Consider the following 22,143-nt stretch of genomic DNA (forward strand, 5'->3'; position numbering starts at 1 on the left):
TCTTTCCTATAATAAAGGAACATAAATTCTAGCATTTATGGAATACTTACTCATTCTTAGAAAATTTTGTCCACTAACCCAAAAAATAAATAAATAAAACACTAGGACTATTTTTTTTTTTTTTTTTGTTATCTCACATATCTTGAATGAGGCTATGATACAGACGGTCCGCAAGAGCATCAATACTAAAGTCGACATTTAAAAAAAAAAAAACATCAGCTTTGCTGTATATGTATAACAGCAAAGTCGATATTTAAAAAAAAAAAACGGCAGTTTTGATATTAAACCACATGTGGACCATCCACATTATAGTTTTATCCCACATATCCTTTAGTTTTTATTTATGTCTATATCCTTCAACTTTTCTTTAAAAAAAAAAAAAAAATCTTCTTTTTATTTTGTTTTCTTGAAGAATTTTACTACGCCACGCGTGTACCATTTTTTATTTACTGTTATTTTTTTTGTTATAGTCATCTGTATAGATCATGTAGTAGTCATCAAGATTGATTTATATAAAGTCACTGATCGTGTAGTAGTAACAAGGGAATGTCAATTTTAGGATATAATCTTATTTGGTGCCTTTGCTGCAACTGTCTGGGTGGTGTAGTTGGTTATCACGCTAGTCTCACACACTAGAGGTCCCCAGTTCGAACCTGGGCTCAGACATTCGATTATTAATTTCATTTTTTTAATTTTTCTTATTAACCATATGACACAAAATTATGTGAGAGATTAATTTATCGAGACCCAAGGCATTGATTGATTTTTCTATTTTTATGAAAGACCTGAAGCATTGATGAGATAAAAAGGAAACAGCTTGTTGATTTTCATCTTTCTAATCACAGTCAAATGTATTATCAGAGAATTCTGAGTGATTTGATGGGGGTTATAAAGAATACAGAGTTGGAACTTGGAAGTTCGAACAAATATAAGTGCACAAGTTTTGGACTGCATGCAAGGAACTGAATCTTGGTTTCTAATATAAAGCTGGGAGCTATTTTTCCAATATATCAATATTAATTATACCAATTTAGAGTGATTATTAGTGGATCATCTCATTCATATCAAATCAATTAAAAGATTTCATCTCATTTTAAAAGATAATTTTAACTTATTCTCTTTCATTTAAGTTTATTTTATTTCTTTGTTTATCAAAAAAAAAAAATATATATATATATATTATATTACTTTGTTAATGATTTTCAATAAAATGCATCATATCATTGAAAAAGAGGAGAGAAGTTCCAATCGACATTTTTGTACTATAGATTGTTGCATCACCATTTACGTTTTTAGTTTTGAATCTTTCTAAACCAATACCGACTGTACTATGCAAGTCGCTAAGTGAAGATTAACAATGCTTTTTTTGAAAAAAATAAAAAACGCTTTTTGAAAACAATAAATAAATAAACCCCATTGCTTTTTTGAAAACAAAACTTATATCAAAAAGTAAACTATGAATAACATTTTAAAATTATTAATCTAGAACTGTTGGCCACATCATAATACCAGCGATTCGAACTTTGAATTTTGTAAAATCCCTCTTTCCAGTTGTAACGTTGACAAAAAAAATACAAATTTTAACCAACAATGATGAATTAATTTGGACTACATCAAAGTTATAATACGGTCATCCAGTCATAAAAACTTCTAACGTCTAAAATGAATACGCAAGAACTTGTTAACCAAAACTCAATGAAAATAGCTACTTCTTTCTTTCTTTATTTCTTTCCTTTTTTTTTTTCTTTTAAAAAAAATAGAAAATGACTGCTTCTTAAAATAATATTACTAATTATAGTAAAAGATGTCACTTTCAAAGTACAAGTTTAAAAATTCATATGTTTAATTCGATGGTAAAATCCATTGAAAATACACATCTAAGTCTAGATTCAAACCTTGAACTTTGTAAAATTCCTCTTTCCAGTTGTAATGTTGATCCCAAAAAAAAAAAAAAAAAAAAAAAAAAATCCAACAATGAAGAATTGATTTGGACCACATCAAAGTTACAATGAGCTCGCTCATCCAATAACAAAAGCTTGTAACGTCTAAAATAAATATGCAAGAACTTGTTAACCAAAACTCAATGAAAATGGCTACTTCTTTCTTTCTTTCTTTCTTTCTTTCTTTTTTCTTTAAAAAAAAGAAAAAAGAAAAAGAAAATGACTGCTTCTTCGAATAATATTACTAGTTATAGTAAAAGATGTCATTTAGCTAGGGACAAGACTAGGATTACATAGGTTGAGGGAGGCAAAATTTACGTATAACTCTTTGACGTTTCATGTCTCTAGATGTTTCAAAACTCTAGCTTCCTATTGTTTGAAATTTTCAAAATCTAAATAATCTAATTAATGTTAATTTTTTTCTATTATGTACCCCAATCCAAAAACATTTTTCTTCTATTTGTCATATGTAAATAATCAAATTGATCATGCATCATATTATATAAACTTTAAAGTATAAAGTAAATAAAACATATCATGATTAAGTTAATAAATTACAAATAAATAAATAAAAACAAAAATTTACTTGGTCTCTTTATTCATAAACAATTGAAAAAAGAAATGCCATTGCAAAACAAACTACAATTTAGTTTTGTTTCTTATTACCGCACACTGTAAAGTAGTATTATGGTGGGAGAAGAAGGTTCAAATTTTCTTCGAACTTTAGATTGATTATATTAGTTAAAGAGATAACATGTGATATATAGAATTTATTATGATAAGGCGAAAACTTATAAATAAAAATAACTACCAATAACCTGTATTAGATATTTAAGAATTTATAAACCTAAGCAAGGCAAAAAAATTTAATATATAAACTCGATTAAGGAACAAAAATTGATTTGATAAGTTGATAACTAATTAACTTTAATAATAACTTAGATATTTAAGAATTTGTAAACTCTATTAAGGCAAAAAATTTATAAACTCCAATAAGGGCAAAAATAAAATAAAAAAGGATTGGTAACTAATTACCTTTAAAGTGGTAAATTTAAAAGGAAAGTGATAAATCTTACGGCATATTTGAATAGAGGTAAAATTAATGGGAATCTAATTTTTTTAGAAAAGTGATAACTTTCATTTCTTTGGATGTTTATTGTAAGGTGGAAAAATATGAGTCCAGGGAATTAGATTCCCACAAATGTAGAAAAATATATGGAAAAATTGTTCCCACGTATATATGTGTCATTTTGAAAATTCCAGAAAAATTAGTTTTAAATTTTTTTTAAAGTACATATTTATTCTTAATTTATTATATAATTTTAAATTTAATTACTTATAAATTTCAACGTTTCTATTACTTATCAAACAAACCAAGAAAAAAATTAATTCTCAAAAAATTGAATCCCAAAAAATTAAATACCAAAAATCATTTTCCCTCTCAACTTTGATATTTTCCAAACAGACCCTTAGAGGAAAAGATGGTGCATATTATATATTACGCTTAATTTTATATGATGTATATATATATATATATATATATGGATAGATGGATAGATATTTTCAAAAGAAAATTAAAGGCGTAAAGTTGTTCTGTCCATGATGTTGTTAATTATCCAATAATTAGTTTGGTGCCCATGAAAGTTAAAGTTATAATGAGTAAATCTAATCAAATAAACTTGTAACGTCCAAAATAAATTCGCAAGAACTTGTCAACCAAAACTCAGTAATAAGCAAGAACTTTTTGACTTGGTGATGAAATTCCCTTCACCAAATTAAAATTAAATTAAATTAAAAATAAAACATAGTCCATGCGTGGGAAAGGCGGTAATCATGGACACGTGACATACGTGGGGTGTGGCTTTGATATAATTGAACGACTAATCGCAAGCAATTTAATTTGGGAAAAGAAGAAGAGAGGTAGCTGTAGATTTTAAGGTTAGAATTAATAATTCAACGAGAACAGTACTAGTATAAGTCACGCTGAGAGAGGTAGCTGTAGATTTGAAGGTTAGAATTAATAATTCAAGGAGAACAGTACTAGTATATGTCACGCTGACATATACCCAAAACATTTGAGGAAAGGTAATCATCAATTAATATCTTCACCTACATATTTTATATATATATATATATATATATGTGTGTGTGTGTGTGTGTGTGTGTGTGTGTGTGTATTTGCAGATTGCAAGAAAGAGAGCGGGAAAACAAGCAGTGATGGCTTTTAACCCTGGAATCCTTACTGACTGGCCATGGAAGTCTCTCGGAAGCTTTAAGGTCTTCCTTTCATATACTACGATCTCTTCTCCAGCCCACTCTCTCTCAGCTATATATATCACTCTCTCTGTCTAAGGGCCGTTAATCATAAGCATTTTGATTCCATATGTGTATCATTCATAATGATTAAGCATAGAATATTAAAATCATCATCATCATATATATATGAAAGCCAAAGTAACTCATGCATATATATTATCACATATGCGTAATATGTTACATTATATATATATATATATATATATATAAATATATGTCCGTTTATATGTATGTATATGTATGCATGCATGAACGTATGGTGATGCATGTATATATGCTAGCACTGATTATATTAGGTCTCATATATATTGAAGAATATGAAAGTGTTTGTGTATGATATTTTTTCTAATTTTGGATACTATTTATCTGAAAGATATTTGGAACAATTACTTATTTTGAAATATTAGAGGAATTTTTCGTGGATAATTTTTTTATTCAATATTTAATAAAGAAAACTACAAAATATTGGATAAATACATGATGAAGACCGGGTTGAAGCTGTCAGTAAATATACATGCTTATCAGGCTCTTATTGTTCTTCATTGATAATTTCCTATTTAATTGTCAATCTAGGTTCTTCCTATTGTTTCCATTTTGTCATTGATTATTTTATGTGTTAAAATCCTTTTTATTAAAGCATTAGGAGCTATTAGAATTATTTTATTATTTATTTCTACTATAATTGTCAATTATTTTTGTTACCTTCAATTTAATATTTAATTTGAAGGTTGAAAATAATAATAATAACAATAATAATTCATATTATCATATGAATATTTTTGTTTGTGATTCATATTATATTATATATATGTGAATTAAAAATGTGGGTTATACATGCAGTACGTAATACTGGCACCATTGGCGATTCAGAACACATACTCATACTTTATATATACATATATATAGGTTTGTATGTATGTATATTTATGCATGAATGTATGCATGGTGATGCATGTATATATGCTGACACTAATTATATTATAAGGTGTCATATGTACTGAAGAATAAGAAAGTTTCTGTGCATGATATTTTTTCTAATTTTGGATTATATTATCTTAAATATATTTGGATATTACTTATTTTCGAATATATTTGGAAAATTTTTTATAGTTTTTTAATTAAGAAAATAAAAATATTATATTAACACATGATCAAGATTGGGTTGAAGACGCATGCTTATCAGGCTCTATGTCAATCTAAGTTCTTCAAATTAAGGGCATTAGATACTGTTAGAATTATTTTGTTATCTATTTCTAGTACAACCGACTATATATTTCTATTACTCAATTTCCTCCAATTTAATATTTAATATGAAGGTTGTAAAAATGAATATAATAACAGTAATAATTCATATTATGATATGAATATTTTCTTTGTAATGCATACCGTTATTATTTGTGAGTTAAAAATGTGGGTTATGCATGCAGTACATGATATTGGCACCATGGGCGATTCAGAACACGTACTCATACATGTTTAAAGCGGATGAGAAAGAGAAAGACCAGTCTCATTTCCTGATTTTACCATTTCTATTATGGAGATTTCTTCACAACCAGATTTGGATCACTCTTTCTCGTTACCGAACCACCAAAGGTAACAATCGGATCCTAGATAGAGGTCTCGAATTCGACCAAGTTGACAGAGAAAGGAACTGGTTAGTACTGATAACTACAATTAATTAACTAAATTAATTAACTAATTCACTTATTAATTAATTTAATTTGGGTCTAATTAATAGGGACGACCAAATATTGTTGAATGGAATATTGTTATACGTAGTAAGCAAGACAGTGAAACGGGCTTCAAACTTGCCGTTGTGGAGGGCAGATGGAGTGGTCATGACAATTTTGCTTCATGTGGGTCCGGTTGAGTTCCTTTATTACTGGCTCCACAGAGCTCTTCACCACCATTTCCTCTACTCTCGCTATCATTCTCATCACCATTCCTCCATTGTCACCGAGCCCATTACTTGTGCGTTATCATTATTTTTTATTTTTTATTTTTTTGGGGTCAATTTCTATAAATTATCTAATGGACTCCTAATAGCTGACCCCTTTTGTTGGAGGCTTATATATGATTATGTAATTTGATTATGTATTTTTAATTTTCTTTACTAAATATTATAAAAATATATTTATGTGGCAGCCGTGATTCATCCATTTGCGGAGCACCTAGCGTATTTCGTCCTGTTTGCGACTCCAATTCTGACCACATTGTTCACAGGAACCGTCTCAATAGCATCCTATACTGGTTACATAACTTTCATTGATTTCATGAACAATATGGGTCACTGCAACTTTGAGCTAGTTCCAATCTGGCTCTTCTCTATATTTCCACCTCTCAAGTACCTTATGTATACTCCATCGTAAGCCTTCCAATCATTCTTTCAATTTTTAATCAACTTCGATTATTAATTACACGTACATGTAAAATATAACTCATAGCAAAAATGGCGATTATTTGATAAATACTCCATCCACAGGTTCCACTCTTTGCATCACACTCAATTTCGAACAAATTACTCCTTGTTTATGCCAATCTATGACTACATCTATGGAACAATGGACAAATCTTCGGATTCTCTGTATGAGACTTCACTTAAAAGAGAGGAGGAAGTGCCAGATGTCGTGCATCTAACCCATCTAACAACACCAGAATCGATCTACCATCTGCGGTTGGGATTTGCCTCGTTGGCCTCTAAGCCCCACACATCATCAATATGGTACCTATGGTTAATGTGGCCAGTGACAATGTGGACCATGATGTTGGCTTGGATTTATGGTCGCACTTTTGTGGTTGAGAGGCATCGTTTTGATAAACTCAGATTGCAAACTTGGTCTATTCCCAAATACAAGTTCCAGGTAAGATAATTAAATACTGTTATACACATGTTAATCCAATTAAATGTGTTCTTCTAAATTCATTTGTTTTGCATTTGGGTATAATTGCTCTTCCATATATATGCTTTCCTAGTACTCCTTGCAATGGCAAAATCAATTTATCAACGGCTTGATTGAGGAAGCCATACTTGAAGCAGAGGAAAAGGGTGTTAAAGTGTTAAGTCTAGGTCTCTTGAACCAGGCAAGTTTTTGCTTCTTAATTTTTCAGATATTTACTTTTTGTCCCTATTTCTATTTAAGATAAAAATAATAATAAATTTATTTTCAGAGTGAGGAGTTGAATGGACACGGAAGGCTTTATGTGGAAAAGAATCCAAAGCTGAAAGTCAAGTTGGTGGATGGAAGTAGCCTAGCAGTGGCTGTAGTTCTAAACAATATACCAAAAGGGACTACACAAGTTCTTCTTAGAGGCAAACTTACCAAGGTCGCTTACGCCCTTGCCTTGGCTCTGTGCCAAAAGGGTATCCAGGTAAATATCATCAATATAGACACACACACACACACACATATAAATTCATATACACGATGAATTGTTGAGGATATTTTCCTTTTTTTTTGGGGAAGAAAATAATTAAGCAATAACGATAACTATGTAAATGACAATTTACGACAACTTAATTACTGATTAATTGTGTAAACATCAAAGGAAAAAGCATTTATTCGATGATGGTTCAAGGTAACTGAAATTTATGTTCAACATGAATGATTGTATCTGGGTATTATTGTAATGACCAAAAAAAAAAAAAAAAAAATCATGAATAAATATGTATCTGAAGCTCATGATTTCAGGTAGCTACAGTGAATGAGGATGAGTATCTGAAGCTTAACAAATCATTGACTCCCAATTTATCATGTGCAAGTAAATTAGTTCTCTCAAAATGTTCTTCTCAAAAGGTAATAATAATACCAATTACTTAATTGATCATATATATCCTGCTTAGGCTCCTACCAATTTACCAATATTAATTGAATACTGTTGCAGATATGGCTAGTGGGAGATGAATTGAGTGATGAAGAGCAGTTAAAGGCTTCGAAGGGAACAATATTTATTCCATTCTCCCAATTCCCACCTAAGAAATTGCGCAAAGACTGCTTCTACCACTACACACCAGCAATGGTTACTCCTACATCTCTTGAGAATCTACACACTTGTGAGGTAATTAACCAATAATTTCCAATTTGGTCATGACCTATTGATATCATCTTTTGGTATAATCAGTCTCTTATTAGATCAACTAAATAAAAATTTGGTTTATAACATGTAACAGAATTGGTTGCCAAGAAGGGTGATGAGTGCATGGCGTATAGCAGGGATGGTGCATGCCTTGGAAGGTTGGAATGAACATGAATGTGGGAACAACGACACCATCTCCAACAATATTGACAAAATCTGGGAAGCAACTCTTCAACATGGGTTTCAGCCTATCATGAATTTCAACTAATCAATCATTATGTTAGCCTAATTATAACTATAAAAATATTATATGCATTAATATTTTGGCTTTTTCTAATTATTACTATTATTAGGTTTGTTCCTTTATGCAAAATAAGTTTCTACATCGTGTGAGATCATTGAAGGATGTTGTGTTGAACTATTCTTCATTGACATAGATTTATATCAGTTACAAGTGGAACAAGGTTATTAAAATTGAATAATAAACTACAGAAATATTTATATAGCTCCCAAGTTCTTACTGCGTAACACCATATATATATCGATGACATGCTTGCGGCACTTGAGGCACTGATAATTTTGTTAAAAGTGTGGAAATTTTAATATATTTACATATATTTGTCAATTTGTTGTGTGATTGATGCAAATACAGATAATATATGGGACAGAATTTGGCATAAATTAGAGTAATGTTTGTCGTACCCAGATGTTAGCTTTTAAATGGCACTTGATGGAATTTATGGAAACATGTTAGATAGATGGAAGTGGTTATTCAGGTTGCTAAATTGTTTGAAACTTGATCTCTATGTACATGATGCGTCTAATTCTCAAATCTCTTACAGCACCTCTGACAAGAATATATATATATATATAGTTTGTACTGGCCAAAGATATGCATAACAAGCTGTTTTTGTTTTGCTCTATGGATGTATGATAACTAATCGAAAATTACAAGGAATTAAGGAGAGAGACACAGTGCACTGAATATTGATAGAGATTAGTTAGTTGTATTTTTACTTCTTTGACAGCTGTCACCCACCCACTTGCGGCGCACCTGGCATATATTGTCCTGTTTGCAATCCCAATGTTGACTACAGTGTTCACAGGAACTGTCTCAATAGCATCCTATTCTGGTTATATACCTTAAACTGATTCCATGAACAATATGGGCCACTGTAATTTTGAACTTGTTCCAAACTAGCTCTCCTCTATATTTCCTCCTCTCAAGTACCATATGTAATGTCAGGACCCGTCCAGAATTCCTCCTCCGGAACCCTAGACAGCCCTGATCCCAGGGAAATACCACCGAACCTTCCAACGGAAAATCCGGCAGCACCTCCCCTAAGGGATTTACTTACCACAAATTTACCTGCACTGAAAACACACTTCAAAAATATCCCCTTATTCCTCCCACAAACTACAAATTGGTTCCACAAATTTCAGCACTTCAAAACAAAAATACAGTAATCCAGTACAAGATAAATACAACAAGAGTGAAAGAAATAGTACAACTGCAATAAAGAAGAACAGGGTACTTCACGAAGTAAAACAGCGATGAAGATCGAGTCTGCTCCGAATGAACACCGACAACCTGGTACCTAGAGGAACGGAATTTAAGAGTGTGAGATGCTAATCATCTCAGTGAGCGACCCTACTACTATACAATATAATACCACGGTAATAGGTATATAAATAATAATTATTTGGAAATAATATTTTCTCTCAAAACCCTTACAATTCTCTCAGTTGGAAAGGTTCCCCTTTTAAAACATTTTCACAAAACCCTTTATCCATATTCCCCGAAAACCAAGACATCAATTAAATACCAGAAGCGGTAACAATTATATTTTTAATTCCAATTCAGTTTCCAAACATTTTATTTTTAAAACACAGTTCTGAAAATCATTTGATGCACCCACTATATACCAGTGGCGCCAGAGTACCCAGCGTCCCGAGGTACTGCCAGACAGGAGGTTATAGAGAGAAACCGGCATACGGTCGCGTGGCGTCCCACTGCGCCGCTGCTAACCTGATGTCCCGGCCAAAGGGGGGTGGCCGCCCTCTCCGATGGCATCCACAGGACACCCTCATAATATCAACCGCGCGCTACTCACACCCACCTGCGCGCTAATCACATCACCTGCGCGCTAATCACACCCACCTGCGCGCTAATCACAACCGTGTGCACACTAACCATATCACATATAAACAGAACACCAGTACGTGCACGGTGCATCTAAAAATCATAAATTTCACAATTGTAAATTATATAACAAATTTCACATTTTTCATAAATATAGCGGGCATAATCCATCCGCTTGAACTGGAAATTTTCCCACAATTTCTTTGTAATCAATGCCATAAATCCCATGATTTACAAATCCACCAACTCCCAAATCCATCAATTCAAATATCCACATTTTTTTTTCCAAGCATAAATAATTTCTCGAAATATCATAACCAAATCCCATAATATTTTATGGGCATATTCTTATAAAAATTGAAATCACCAACATAACCAAATATTTTCCTTGAAATATTTGAAAATCAAATCGTGCCCAATTTACCATTAAAACCACACCAATTTCAAAATCCTCAAACCATAAAATAATTTCACATGGCATCAAAATGCACATTTTCTTAAATCCAATAAATTCATAAATAATTCCACAATAAATCCAATAAATATTTGGCACAAGAAATTAATTTCCAAATATTTAAATCACACATAATATAATCACCAATTAAATTCCCAAAATTAATCTGAAGGTGGGTCACTCACCTGGAGCACGCAATTAACCCATGATCCACTACGGGATCAATTCTACGACTCACCGGTGCTCCTAGAACAAAATTCACAGGCAGTCAAATAAATTAATATTTTATTCGGGTAAATAATACCCGGTACCCGGGGGGTCAAACACAAACGATAACTAAAATTTACGAATCATATACCGAATCGAAGCTCGAGTGATGCTAATCACAGATCCGGTCTTAATTTCCGATGATCGTACCCGACGGGGTCGGAATTTTATCGGGAAGCTTTTCGGGTTTCGGCTCCACAATTCTCCCAAACCGTCGCGAATTGGTGGAAACGGAAGTCGGATTTGGGTTCAGGAGGTCGAACACTGCGGACTGGAGCTGGCCGAAATTTTGGGTACTCGCTGGAACAGTATTTTCCGGCGGGCCGCCACGGTCACCAGCAACCGTCGCCGGTGGCGCGTGCGTGCGGTGGCCGTTGGCTGTAAAATTTTGTAGACTTGTAGATCGTGAGGAGAGCAATCCAACGGGACCGACGGTGAGCAAAACGGAGGTCGGACGGCGGAGAAATCACCGTTTGAAGATTTCCAACCCCTCACCGGAAAACGCTCCGATCCCGGCGCATCGGTGGTCCGATGGCCGTGATTTTTGGTGGGTAGGCCGGACTTGAGGAGAGGATCAAGGCTGTCAGGCGCGTGTGGCCGGAAAATGGCCGGAACAGTGCCGATTCGCGGTGGCCGGCGGTGGAGGGGGAAAAATAGCCGCCAAACTTCGGAGGTCCGATCCGGGCGCGTCCGGCGGCCGTTCGCCGTGAAATTTGGAGGTTTTGCCGGAAATGAGGTGGGCAATCTGGCTGGCCGGCGTGTGTACAGTAACTAGGCTGGAAAACGTGAAAATGACCGGCGGCCGGTGACTCTCTCTCTCTCTCCTCTCTCTCTTTCTCTCTCCTCTCTCTCTTTCTCTCTCTTCCCCGAGTGTTTTAACAAATAAAACCCATGTGTGACACTGTTCATGCCACGTGGACCACTCAGAAGCTGACATGTGGCATTTCACTGTTCATCGACCCAAAAACATTAAAATAATACGGTATCCGGTAAACTTCAAACGTCCATAACTTTTTAACCGGATGTCCGTTTTGAGTGTGCCGCTAGTCTGTGAACTCGTATCGACGAGCACTTCACAACCATGCATGAGTCAAAACTCAATTCCCCATAAACAAAAAGTCAACTCCGGCACCCCTTGGACAGTTTGGACCGCAACTTGTTTCGTCCATAACTTTCAAACCGTAGCTCTGTTTTCGACGTGCTATCAGTCTACGAACTCGTGGCATCGTGCACTTCGCCACGGTACCCTAGTCAACTCAAAATTCTCACCGAGTCAAAAAGTCAACTTTTGACCCCCTTCGGTCAACGGTCAACGGTCAACCTCGGTCAACGTGCACGGATTCCGGTGCGATTTGGGACGGGGTGTTACATGTAAACTCCATTGTAAGCTCCCAACCCCTCTTTCAATTAACTTTCATCTCTACTTTATTAAGATAAATGGTAATAAGACATATATATATATATATATATATATATATATTGGGTAAAACGTAATTTATTAAAAATTGATCAACCAAGTACATAACATAATGCTCCAAATAACCCATTTGTTCAGCTTTTTTGTGAATATGTAATTCAAAGTCAGTATTTGGACAAATACAACAGGTTCCATTCTCTGCATCACACTCAATTTCAAACCAACTACTCCTTATTTATGCCACTCTATGACTACATCTATGGATCAATGGACAAATCTTCAGATTCCCTACACGAGTCTTCACTCAAGAGAGAGGAGGAAGTGCCAGATGCGGTGCATCTAACACATCTAACTTCTCCAGAATCTATCATCCACAGTTGAGATTTGCCTCATTGGCCTCTAGGCCCCACACTTCAAAATGGTACTTATGGTTGATGTGGCCAGTGACATTGTGGTCCATGGTGTTAACATGGAGTTATGGTAGCACTTTCGTGGTTGAGACGCATCAATTTAGTCAACTCAGATTACAGACTTGGGCTATTCCAAAATACAAATTACAAGGTTATTATTCCACTCTAGGAAAACTGTTCATACAAATAAGATTTAGATAAATTGTGTTCTTAATTTAATTTCCATTAGTTGATTTAATGTGATGATTTATATTCTTCAATTCTTTTTTCCTAGTAGTTCTTGCAATGGCAATATGAATCTATCAATGGCTTAATTGAGGAAGCCATACTTGAAGCTGAGGAAAAGGGGGTTAAAGTGTAGAGTTTAGGTCTCTTGAATTAGGTAAGCTTGCTAAAACTTAAATAAAATATCAATAAACATAAACTATGATTATCAATTTTCAAATTCAATCACTGATTCAGTGGAAACACTATGAAAATCTTAAGATGCTAACAAAGTTTCATCCCTGTTTTAGACAAAGCCAACAAACTTAAGACTGTTTAGCACAATCCGTTCTCTTGCTTTCTCTTTGATAAAAAATTGATATATTTTGCAGAGCCAGGAACTGAACGGATATGGTGGGCTTTGTGTGCTAAGGCATCCTAAGCCGAAAATAAAGGTGGTGGATGGAAGTAGCCTAGCAGCGGCCGTAGTTCTAAACATTATACCAAAAGGGACAACCAAAGTTCTCCTTAGAGGCAAATATTCGAATATATTTACACATTATCTTTCCAAACATAGACGAATGCATATACAAATACATATACCACTAAAGGTGTTTCTTTTCTGTTCTGTTTTCAAAAGTTATAAATGTCAAACACAAGTTAATTGCTTATTACAGTATGAAGTATATAGGCAAAGCTTAAGAAGGTTCAAGTTCAAAAATTTACTTCAACTATCTTTTCTACATGAATTAATAAAGCTTATTTCAGGTAGCTGCATTGCATAAGGATGAGTATATCAAACTTAACAAATCATTCGGTAGCAATACATTTTCCAGTAAATTAGCTCAAAACGCTACTCTCACAAGGTAAACTGTGCTGCAAATCATGCCCTCTTAAGATTAGTGCTAATTATCACGTTTATACATCCTTATTGTCCGCCACTCATTCAGATGTTTGTGATAAACTGTTTCAGATCTAGCTAGTGGGAGATGGATTAAGTGAAGAAGCACAGTCAAAGGCTTCAAAGGGAACAATTTTTATTTCCTTCTCCCAATTCTCTCCTAAGAAATTCCACAAAGACTGCTTCTACCACAACACACCAGCAATGGGAACTCCCATGTCTCTTGAGAATTTACGCTTTTGTGATGTAATTAATAATAAGATCCAAAGTAATTCCCCTAATATTACCCTTTTTTATATTACTCTTCAGATGCTATATATATGATTCAGCTTTCCCTTCCCTGTCTTTAATTGATTTTCTGCTTATATATGTATGGCAAATTTATCTATTGCTTTCTGTTGGCAAATTTATCTATTGCTTTCTGTGGTAGAACTGGTTGCCAAGAAGGGTGATGAGTGCATGGCGAAAAGCAGGGATTGTGCATGCCTTAGAAGATTGGAATGAGCATGAATGTGGTAACACCATGTCCAACATTGACAAAGTCTGGGAAGCAAGTCTTCAACATGGTTTTCACCCTCTAATAATTTCAACACGGTCAAAACACTAGCTCAACCTTTTTACAAAATATTTATGCATTTTCCATTTTGTAGTTGATTTTGATAACTATGTAAGTTTCTATATGCAATGAAATTTGTTCCTTATTTGAAAGTTTATCAACCGAAAGACAACGTAAAATTACCTGGCTCACTGAGCGTTCAATCTTGCTGGTTTGTTTAAGAAGTTATTTTTTTACTGATGTCATGTAATGTGGCAATAGAATGGTGTCATTGTCAATTATGTCAATGAAGTTCTTTCAATTTTTTGTGGGTGGCCAAAAATGTCCTTTTCGGTGTTATACATAAACCTTGTCCTACTCTGCCTTGGTTAGGACCTAATGGAATGAGATAGCAAGTGAATTTGGTATGTGCGCCTTTGTAATTTATTGCTTTCCGTCTCTTTTGATATTATTACTCTATTTTATAGTCCATTTTACTATATAGCAATATAAAAGTTCTGATATTATTACTCTATTTTATAGTCCACTTTGGTGTATAAATTGTTAGTTTTTATTAAGATTTGTGTTAAATTTCCAAATAAATTGCGTGTAAAATATTCGAAAAAAACTACTTTAATGATTTTTTTTTTTTTTTGGCATTTTAGATATCCGCGGCGGCGCATATTGTGAAGGATGTGAAGTGACTTGTATGTTCAGACGAGTAGTACATTTTATAAAATTTATTTTTGGATTAATTACATGAAATATCGTATGAATTATTGCATAATATTGTGTTATTTAAATAAAAATGAAATTGTCATTTATGTGAATTTCATGGAATATATTATTTTATTTTAATGGAATATATATATATATATATTTTTAAAGCATTTTGGTAAAAGTTGTAATCATTTAATAAATAAATTAAATGGTTTATTTGGTTTGGTATGTTGTTTTGTGGCATGTATTTAATCCACAAGAAAGTTAAATAAAAACTTTTTATTTTATTTTTAATATAAAAAAAAAAAAAAGCGTGGATGAAGAAGTTAAAAGAAAAGGCCAAAGGAGCAATGTGGGAAATTAAAAATACCCATCACTTTTTCTCATATCAAAATGACAAGACTGGTAATTAACAAAAAATGGCATTAAATGCCCGTGGATGGAACCTCTTGATTCTCCTTTGTAATTCCACGGTTTGAAACCCTTTTTTTTTTTTTTTTTTTTCTTCTTTTGTGTGTGTGTGTGTGTGTGTGTGTGGAATCTGACTTTGTTTATTTGGGTAAATAGGTTTGAACCTTGAATTTTTTTTTATTTCTTGTTTTTAGTTAGGCTTGAACTTGAATTTTTTTTTATTTTTTATTTTTAGTTTTCTTCTTCTTCTTCTTCTTCTTCTTCCTCTTATTATTATTATTATTATTATTTATTCATTTATTTATTTTTCTGTAGACGGTTTGAACCTTGAATTGCTAGGGGGAACAGGTATAATCATGTTGCCTAAGGCTGTACTTTTTTCCTTTTTTGTTTTTTTAGGTAAAATGGCTGTACTTTCAGTTGGACACGAGCTTTCACATGAGTAAAACCATGATCTTTCACATTAAATTGCGCAAAGACTGCTTTTACCACCACACACCAGCAATGGCAACTCCTGTGTCTCTTGAAAATCTACGCTGTTGCGAGGTAAATTAATTTGATTTTATCAACCAATTTACAATATAATTTTATATATGTATGTATATTAATAATATCTCAGTTATCAATATTTTATTATTTTTTGTTTAATTTGTTTGTCAGAATTGGTTGCCAAGGAGGGTGATGAGTGCCTGGAGAATAGCAGGGATTATACACGCTTTGGAAGGTTGGAATGAACATGAGTGTGGTAACATTATGTCCAACATTGAGAAAGTTTGGCAAGCAAGTTTTCGACATGGCTTTCAGCCTCTAAAGACCATCACTACCTCAACCTAAACTCAATCTAAATAAACTATCTGCAAAATATTTGCTAAAAACTGAGTGACTTCCATGGCTTTCTTTCTTACGTTGTTAATTTGCTAATGGAGTACCAGAATGCTTAATATAATAGTTCTACAGTGTCCTAATTAGTATAATGTCTATCATGTCAACTAAGAGATGTGCTTATTTTTCATATAGTTTCAAGTTTTAACATAGATCTCAACTTCGAATCCACCAATATAAAACAAAAATAACAATATTAACTGGATTATATTCTTTTTATTATATTTATCCAAGTATCTTATATATATATATATACACCTCTTTGTGTGTATATATGTATATATATATATATGCCTTATACAGTACAAATGAATTGTATGGCTATATATAGAACTTGTAAAGCAGTAAAGTCGAGGCACCTCATAGTGTTCCCCTGTGGTCGAAGACCCAAAAAATAAATAAATAAATAAAAATAAGCATAATGCTTAGGTCTCAAGAAGAATCGGGGCGGGGGATCGTCTGGATCAGATAGTAAATATAAGGAAAGCTCATATCCCTCATGTTCAGGGTATGGAGCCAGCGTCGAACATTGTAAGCAGTTGATTCCCTGCAGCTTATAGGGTTCACCATGCCCGTCTGCAGAATTTCAACGTCCTTGAGAACAGGTATCTCGTTACTAGGTGTTACCTCTAGGAACGTATACCCCCGGCACCGCTCTATGTGCTCGTCATGATCTTGGACAACCTGAGCCGTCTTGTCTTCATCCTTGTGCCACTATCAAGTGTTTTACAGGCTTGATTCAAGTAATAGAATCGAGTTACCGAGCAGCTAGGGGGAGAAGGTTCACTCTCTAACTGTATTATTCAAAAAGCAAATTAAAATGAAACAAATGGCCTGCTAAACACTAACAAATTACCCATTCCATCACCACTTCAACATTATTGAACTTAGCCCAACCTATTTATATTTTTTAAAACATTATTTTTTTTATCAAATATTTATTTTGACTAAATATATAATAAAATATTTGATAGAAAATAATATATAATAAATATGTAGTACACATTTTTTACCAAATATTAAATTACTGTACTTAACTGATGATGATCGGCAAATGCAAAATATTTAAAATTAAAGAAAATAAATACGAAATTTCTCCAACTATGTAAAAGTTACATAGTATATCTAACCAAAACACCTTTACCAAAAATTGAAAAAAAAAAAAAAAAAACGCAAAAAACAGGGTATGTTCCTGTTTTCTTGAACCCCATTACTCACCAAAATATAGATTAATTTTGAAATTAATTAAATGCTTTTATATATATATATATATAGATTGTATCCGTATAATTAAATTTCTGTTTCAGTTTCAACTAACAAAATTTTAATAATAAAGTTATCATAATTATTGTTTCAAAAAAATCGTCATAATTATCTAATAAATTATATTTTGTTTAATTTCTTTGTTGATAATCATAAAGTTTTTTTTAAAAAATAATAAAAATGTATTGCTCAAGGATGGGACTTAAACTCTTAAAAAGCATGTAGAATATTTGTTACGGTGCAATTTTCTAGGGAACATATAACATCGTATAAGCTATGTATACACTAAATAATATATACACACGCACTACATTCCAGAAAGAGATAAAAACTGAAAAATGGAATAAATAAGCACCAAACCGTACTAATGACGATATATATGGATACTATCATTTTATACTGTGTCATCGAAAGTATATTAATTTAAAGCAAATAAAATTTTTTTGTCTATCTTCCTCTTTTTATACCGCGATGATGACTATATATACAATAATTTCATGAAGATATGAATATTATATGTTGGAATTAATTACATTTTTGTATTTTTTATTTTTAAAATTTTAAAATTGTAATTTAATCATTTGGTTTTAAAATTTATTTTAAATTCATTTAATCCTCAATTTATTGATTGGCAACAATTTTGCAAATGTGATTATTATTATTATTTCATTAATGAGAACCATAATGTTGCTTTTATCATCGATTGACATAGTCTCATTCTTAACATCGATGGACATTCCAATTGTTTCTTTTTTATTTCTCACGGAGTCTTTTATTAAGTTTTTCAATAGAATCATTATTAATCTATTTAGTCAAATTAAAGTTTAGATAAATTTTGAATGAACATGCAATATAATAAAAAATTAAAATTTTAAATCATTATTTTTGAGAACTTAAAGTTTAAAAGCCTAAATGGTAAGAATGTGTGAGTCAAAATACAAAAGCGTAATTAATATTTTAATAACAGTTAAAGCAAATAAATTTTTTTTGTCTACCTTCCTCTTTTTATACCTTTTGAAAAATAGTTTTGCAATGGAGGCGGCGGCGGCAACAGCCAGTATATGCATATATGTAAAAGACATAAGGGCAATAAATAATACATCTACTGGCCACCACCAACAAAGAATAACCAGTGAAGCAAATGTCGATGACACCGGCGAAAAGTCATCGATTCTGTCGGTTGTCGACCACCTTCGACATCGAAAGGAGGGGAGGGAGGAAAGAGTTTCTGTCATGGGTGTCGCCGGAATGTCACCGGATTCGATGGGTTTCGCCTGGAAACGCAGGAGTCGGTCGGGATTTCATTTTTTGGGTGGATATAGTGGAAATTCCGATGGAAAAGTCAGTGAGAAGTTGTCAGGTTTCGGTGGATTTTTTGGGGAGATGTCGGCAGCTGTGATGTGGATTAGTTGTGATCTGGCAGAGAAGAGAGGGAGGAAGAAGACGAAGGGAAGAGAGGAAGAAGAAGAAAGGATAAGAAAGAAATTTGCACGTGGGGGGAAGGAAAGAGAAAGAAAAAAATAAATAAAAAAATAAAATATGATAATATTTTATAATAAAATAATATAAAATAATAATATGATAATATTATATTATATAAAAGATAATACATGATTTTTTTCTATGTAGTATTTTAATACACATCTTTTTATTTTTTTTATTTTTTTATCTTAGTGTTTAATTTAATTTTATTTATTTTTTTAATAAATTTAATTTTAAAAATAAATAAATAACATTGTTAGTTTTTTTGTTATATATTATTTAAAATTTTAGTATATATACTTAATTGGATGAGTATTTTATTATATTTTATTATTATTGTATTCTAATTATTGAATTTTTATATTATTTTATTATATTAATTATTTTATATCTCAAAATTTGTATTCTAAATTAAAAATTTACAGTTTCCATAACCTTATCGATATTTCCATTGATATCGACATTTCCATCGATATTTCTGTAAATTCATACTTTCGATATTTTTATCGACATCGATATTTTCTTCACTGAGAATAACTACCTACTGGCATTCGGGAATGTATATGATATTTTAAACTGATAAGTTATAGACTAATTGAAAGACAACATTATATTAGTTTTTATTCAAACAAAAAAAGAAAAGAAAAGACAATCCATTAGTTGTTCATTAATTAACATGGATCATGTTTATGACTGTGTATGATATGGGGTTATTCCCCGTATATATACATCATTTGGTTGGGTCATCATATTCATGACATCCTAAATAGTGCATGGATTTCAAATATTTTCTAACTTGTAGGACAACAATTGATCATTATATCATTGCCGTTTCAATTCCTTGTTGATTATTTTCAGCTTTCCTTAAATTTTGGATCTCATTTCTCCTACGTATAACTTATATTTCAATTTTCGATTGTTAATTACACTGTAAATTGTCTCATAATTGAAAGATAATGTGAACTGAAAAGAAAAATATATATATAATAATAACAATGATAAATAAATAACAAAACATAATATTATCTATAGCAACATAGTCCAAAATTAACATTCTAGTTCCTATCGAGACCAAATATCTACTTCCTACCTAGAAATTATGAAACTTGCCATCAAAGTTGGAACCCCAAATACCTTTGATTGCTCAAAATTGTGAATCTCAATATTGTACTTTTTTTATGTATGGACATTATCTATCATAAATTAATTAACGAATGGCAAGCTAGACAGTAAGACTTCGACACGAATTTGTATTAAGTATATTAGAATTAAGAACTCTCTCTCAATATATATCTATCCGCATGTATATAGTTTAATAATGCAGTTTGCGATTAGTCAATACGTGAACAATATGCATTAAATATTCCAACTGGAATTGAAATTTCTATTTTTAATTAGTTTAAATTTTTTTGTTTTAGAAATAATCATGCTGGGTATATTAAAATATTTAATTCCTCTGAAGATTATGGTGAATTTATTCATTGGATTGAGGATAGCCTTTCTTGCTCAAGTATGAATTTATTAATTCCATTATTTTAAAACGTACTATATAGTTTTAGTGTTATGTACTATTATATTTATTGATTAATATATGGGTATCATTTAGTCATCCTATAGGAGCTAAATGAGAGAGAATTGACAGATATTTTGCACAAAAAGCATTAATTATCCTCTTCCTAAATCATATGATAATAAGTTACTAGCATTAGCACTTTTGAAAACGGGTATCTCTTTTTGTCACCTTATGAAGGAGTACTTGAGATGTTATGTTCCATGTAATACCACTTATTATATAGTGTGGTGTATCAGATAAACACTTTGTATGTATTTTAGAAATGTTTTTAAAATATAATTATTTATTTAAATTGTTTAATTATTCATTTATTAAACTTATTTAATTACTTGAATATAATATATATTATAATATATTATATTATTTTTACCTTAATTTTGCTTGCTTATTTTAAAAGAATATTTTTGGAATATTTATCTAAATTTGATCATATTTCACTTTATCTTATTTTGCCTTTATTTTTCATAATAATATTTAAATATTTGGGGATACAAAATTATGGATTTTTGTAAAAAATAATTTTAAATAAGGGAACTTTACTAATGGATTAAATTAGTAAGGATGACAGATATTTTGCACAAAAAGCATTAATTATCCTCTTCCTAAATCATATGATAATAAGTTACTAGCATTAGCACTTTTGAAAACAGGTATCTCTTTTTGTCACCTTATGAAGGAGTACTTGAGATGTTATGTTCCATGTAATACCACTTATTATATAGTGTGGTGTATCAGATAAACACTTTGTATGTATTTTAGAAATGTTTTTAAAATATAATTATTTATTTAAATTATGGTTTTAAATTGTTTAATTATTCATTTATTAAATTATTTAATTACTTGAATATAATATATATTATAATATATTATATTATTTTTACCTTAATTTTGCTTGCTTATTTTAAAAGAATATTTTTGGAATATTTATCTAAATTTGATCATATTTCACTTTATCTTATTTTGCCTTTATTTTTCATAATAATATTTAAATATTTGGGGATACAAAATTATGGATTTTTGTAAAAAATAATTTTAAATAAGGGAACTTTACTAATGGATTAAATTAGTAAGGATTTTGAGAGAACATCATATTTCAAAATATTTTCTTAAGTTTTTTAGCTTATTTTGCCTTTATTAATTCTTAATTTCCT

At 31.6% G+C, this 22,143-nt stretch overlaps 1 protein-coding gene, 1 non-coding gene and 1 pseudogene across 2 annotated transcripts; all 3 read left to right on the plus strand.

The window, feature by feature from the left end:
• The first annotated feature begins 592 nt into the window (after positions 1-592).
• On the plus strand, positions 593-666 carry TRNAV-CAC (transfer RNA valine (anticodon CAC)). Its single transcript has one exon. It is a non-coding gene; the product is annotated as a tRNA-Val (tRNA).
• Positions 667-4,151: 3,485 nt separating this feature from the next.
• Positions 4,152-8,835, plus strand: LOC107421713 (very-long-chain aldehyde decarbonylase CER1). Its single transcript, XM_016031008.4, has 10 exons — positions 4,152-4,217; positions 5,684-5,910; positions 5,995-6,227; positions 6,402-6,621; positions 6,739-7,117; positions 7,230-7,337; positions 7,425-7,625; positions 7,946-8,050; positions 8,139-8,312; positions 8,425-8,835. The coding sequence occupies exons 1-10, from the start codon at positions 4,158-4,160 to the stop codon at positions 8,596-8,598; spliced, it is 1,881 nt and encodes a 626-aa protein (XP_015886494.3). The 5' UTR covers positions 4,152-4,157; the 3' UTR covers positions 8,599-8,835.
• Positions 8,836-9,088: 253 nt separating this feature from the next.
• LOC112489608 (very-long-chain aldehyde decarbonylase GL1-5-like) lies at positions 9,089-15,082 on the plus strand (annotated as a pseudogene).
• The last annotated feature ends 7,061 nt before the right edge of the window (positions 15,083-22,143 follow it).

The sequence above is a fragment of the Ziziphus jujuba genome, chromosome 5 (genome assembly GCF_031755915.1).
Source record: "Ziziphus jujuba cultivar Dongzao chromosome 5, ASM3175591v1".
Classification (NCBI taxonomy): Eukaryota; Viridiplantae; Streptophyta; class Magnoliopsida; order Rosales; family Rhamnaceae; genus Ziziphus; species Ziziphus jujuba.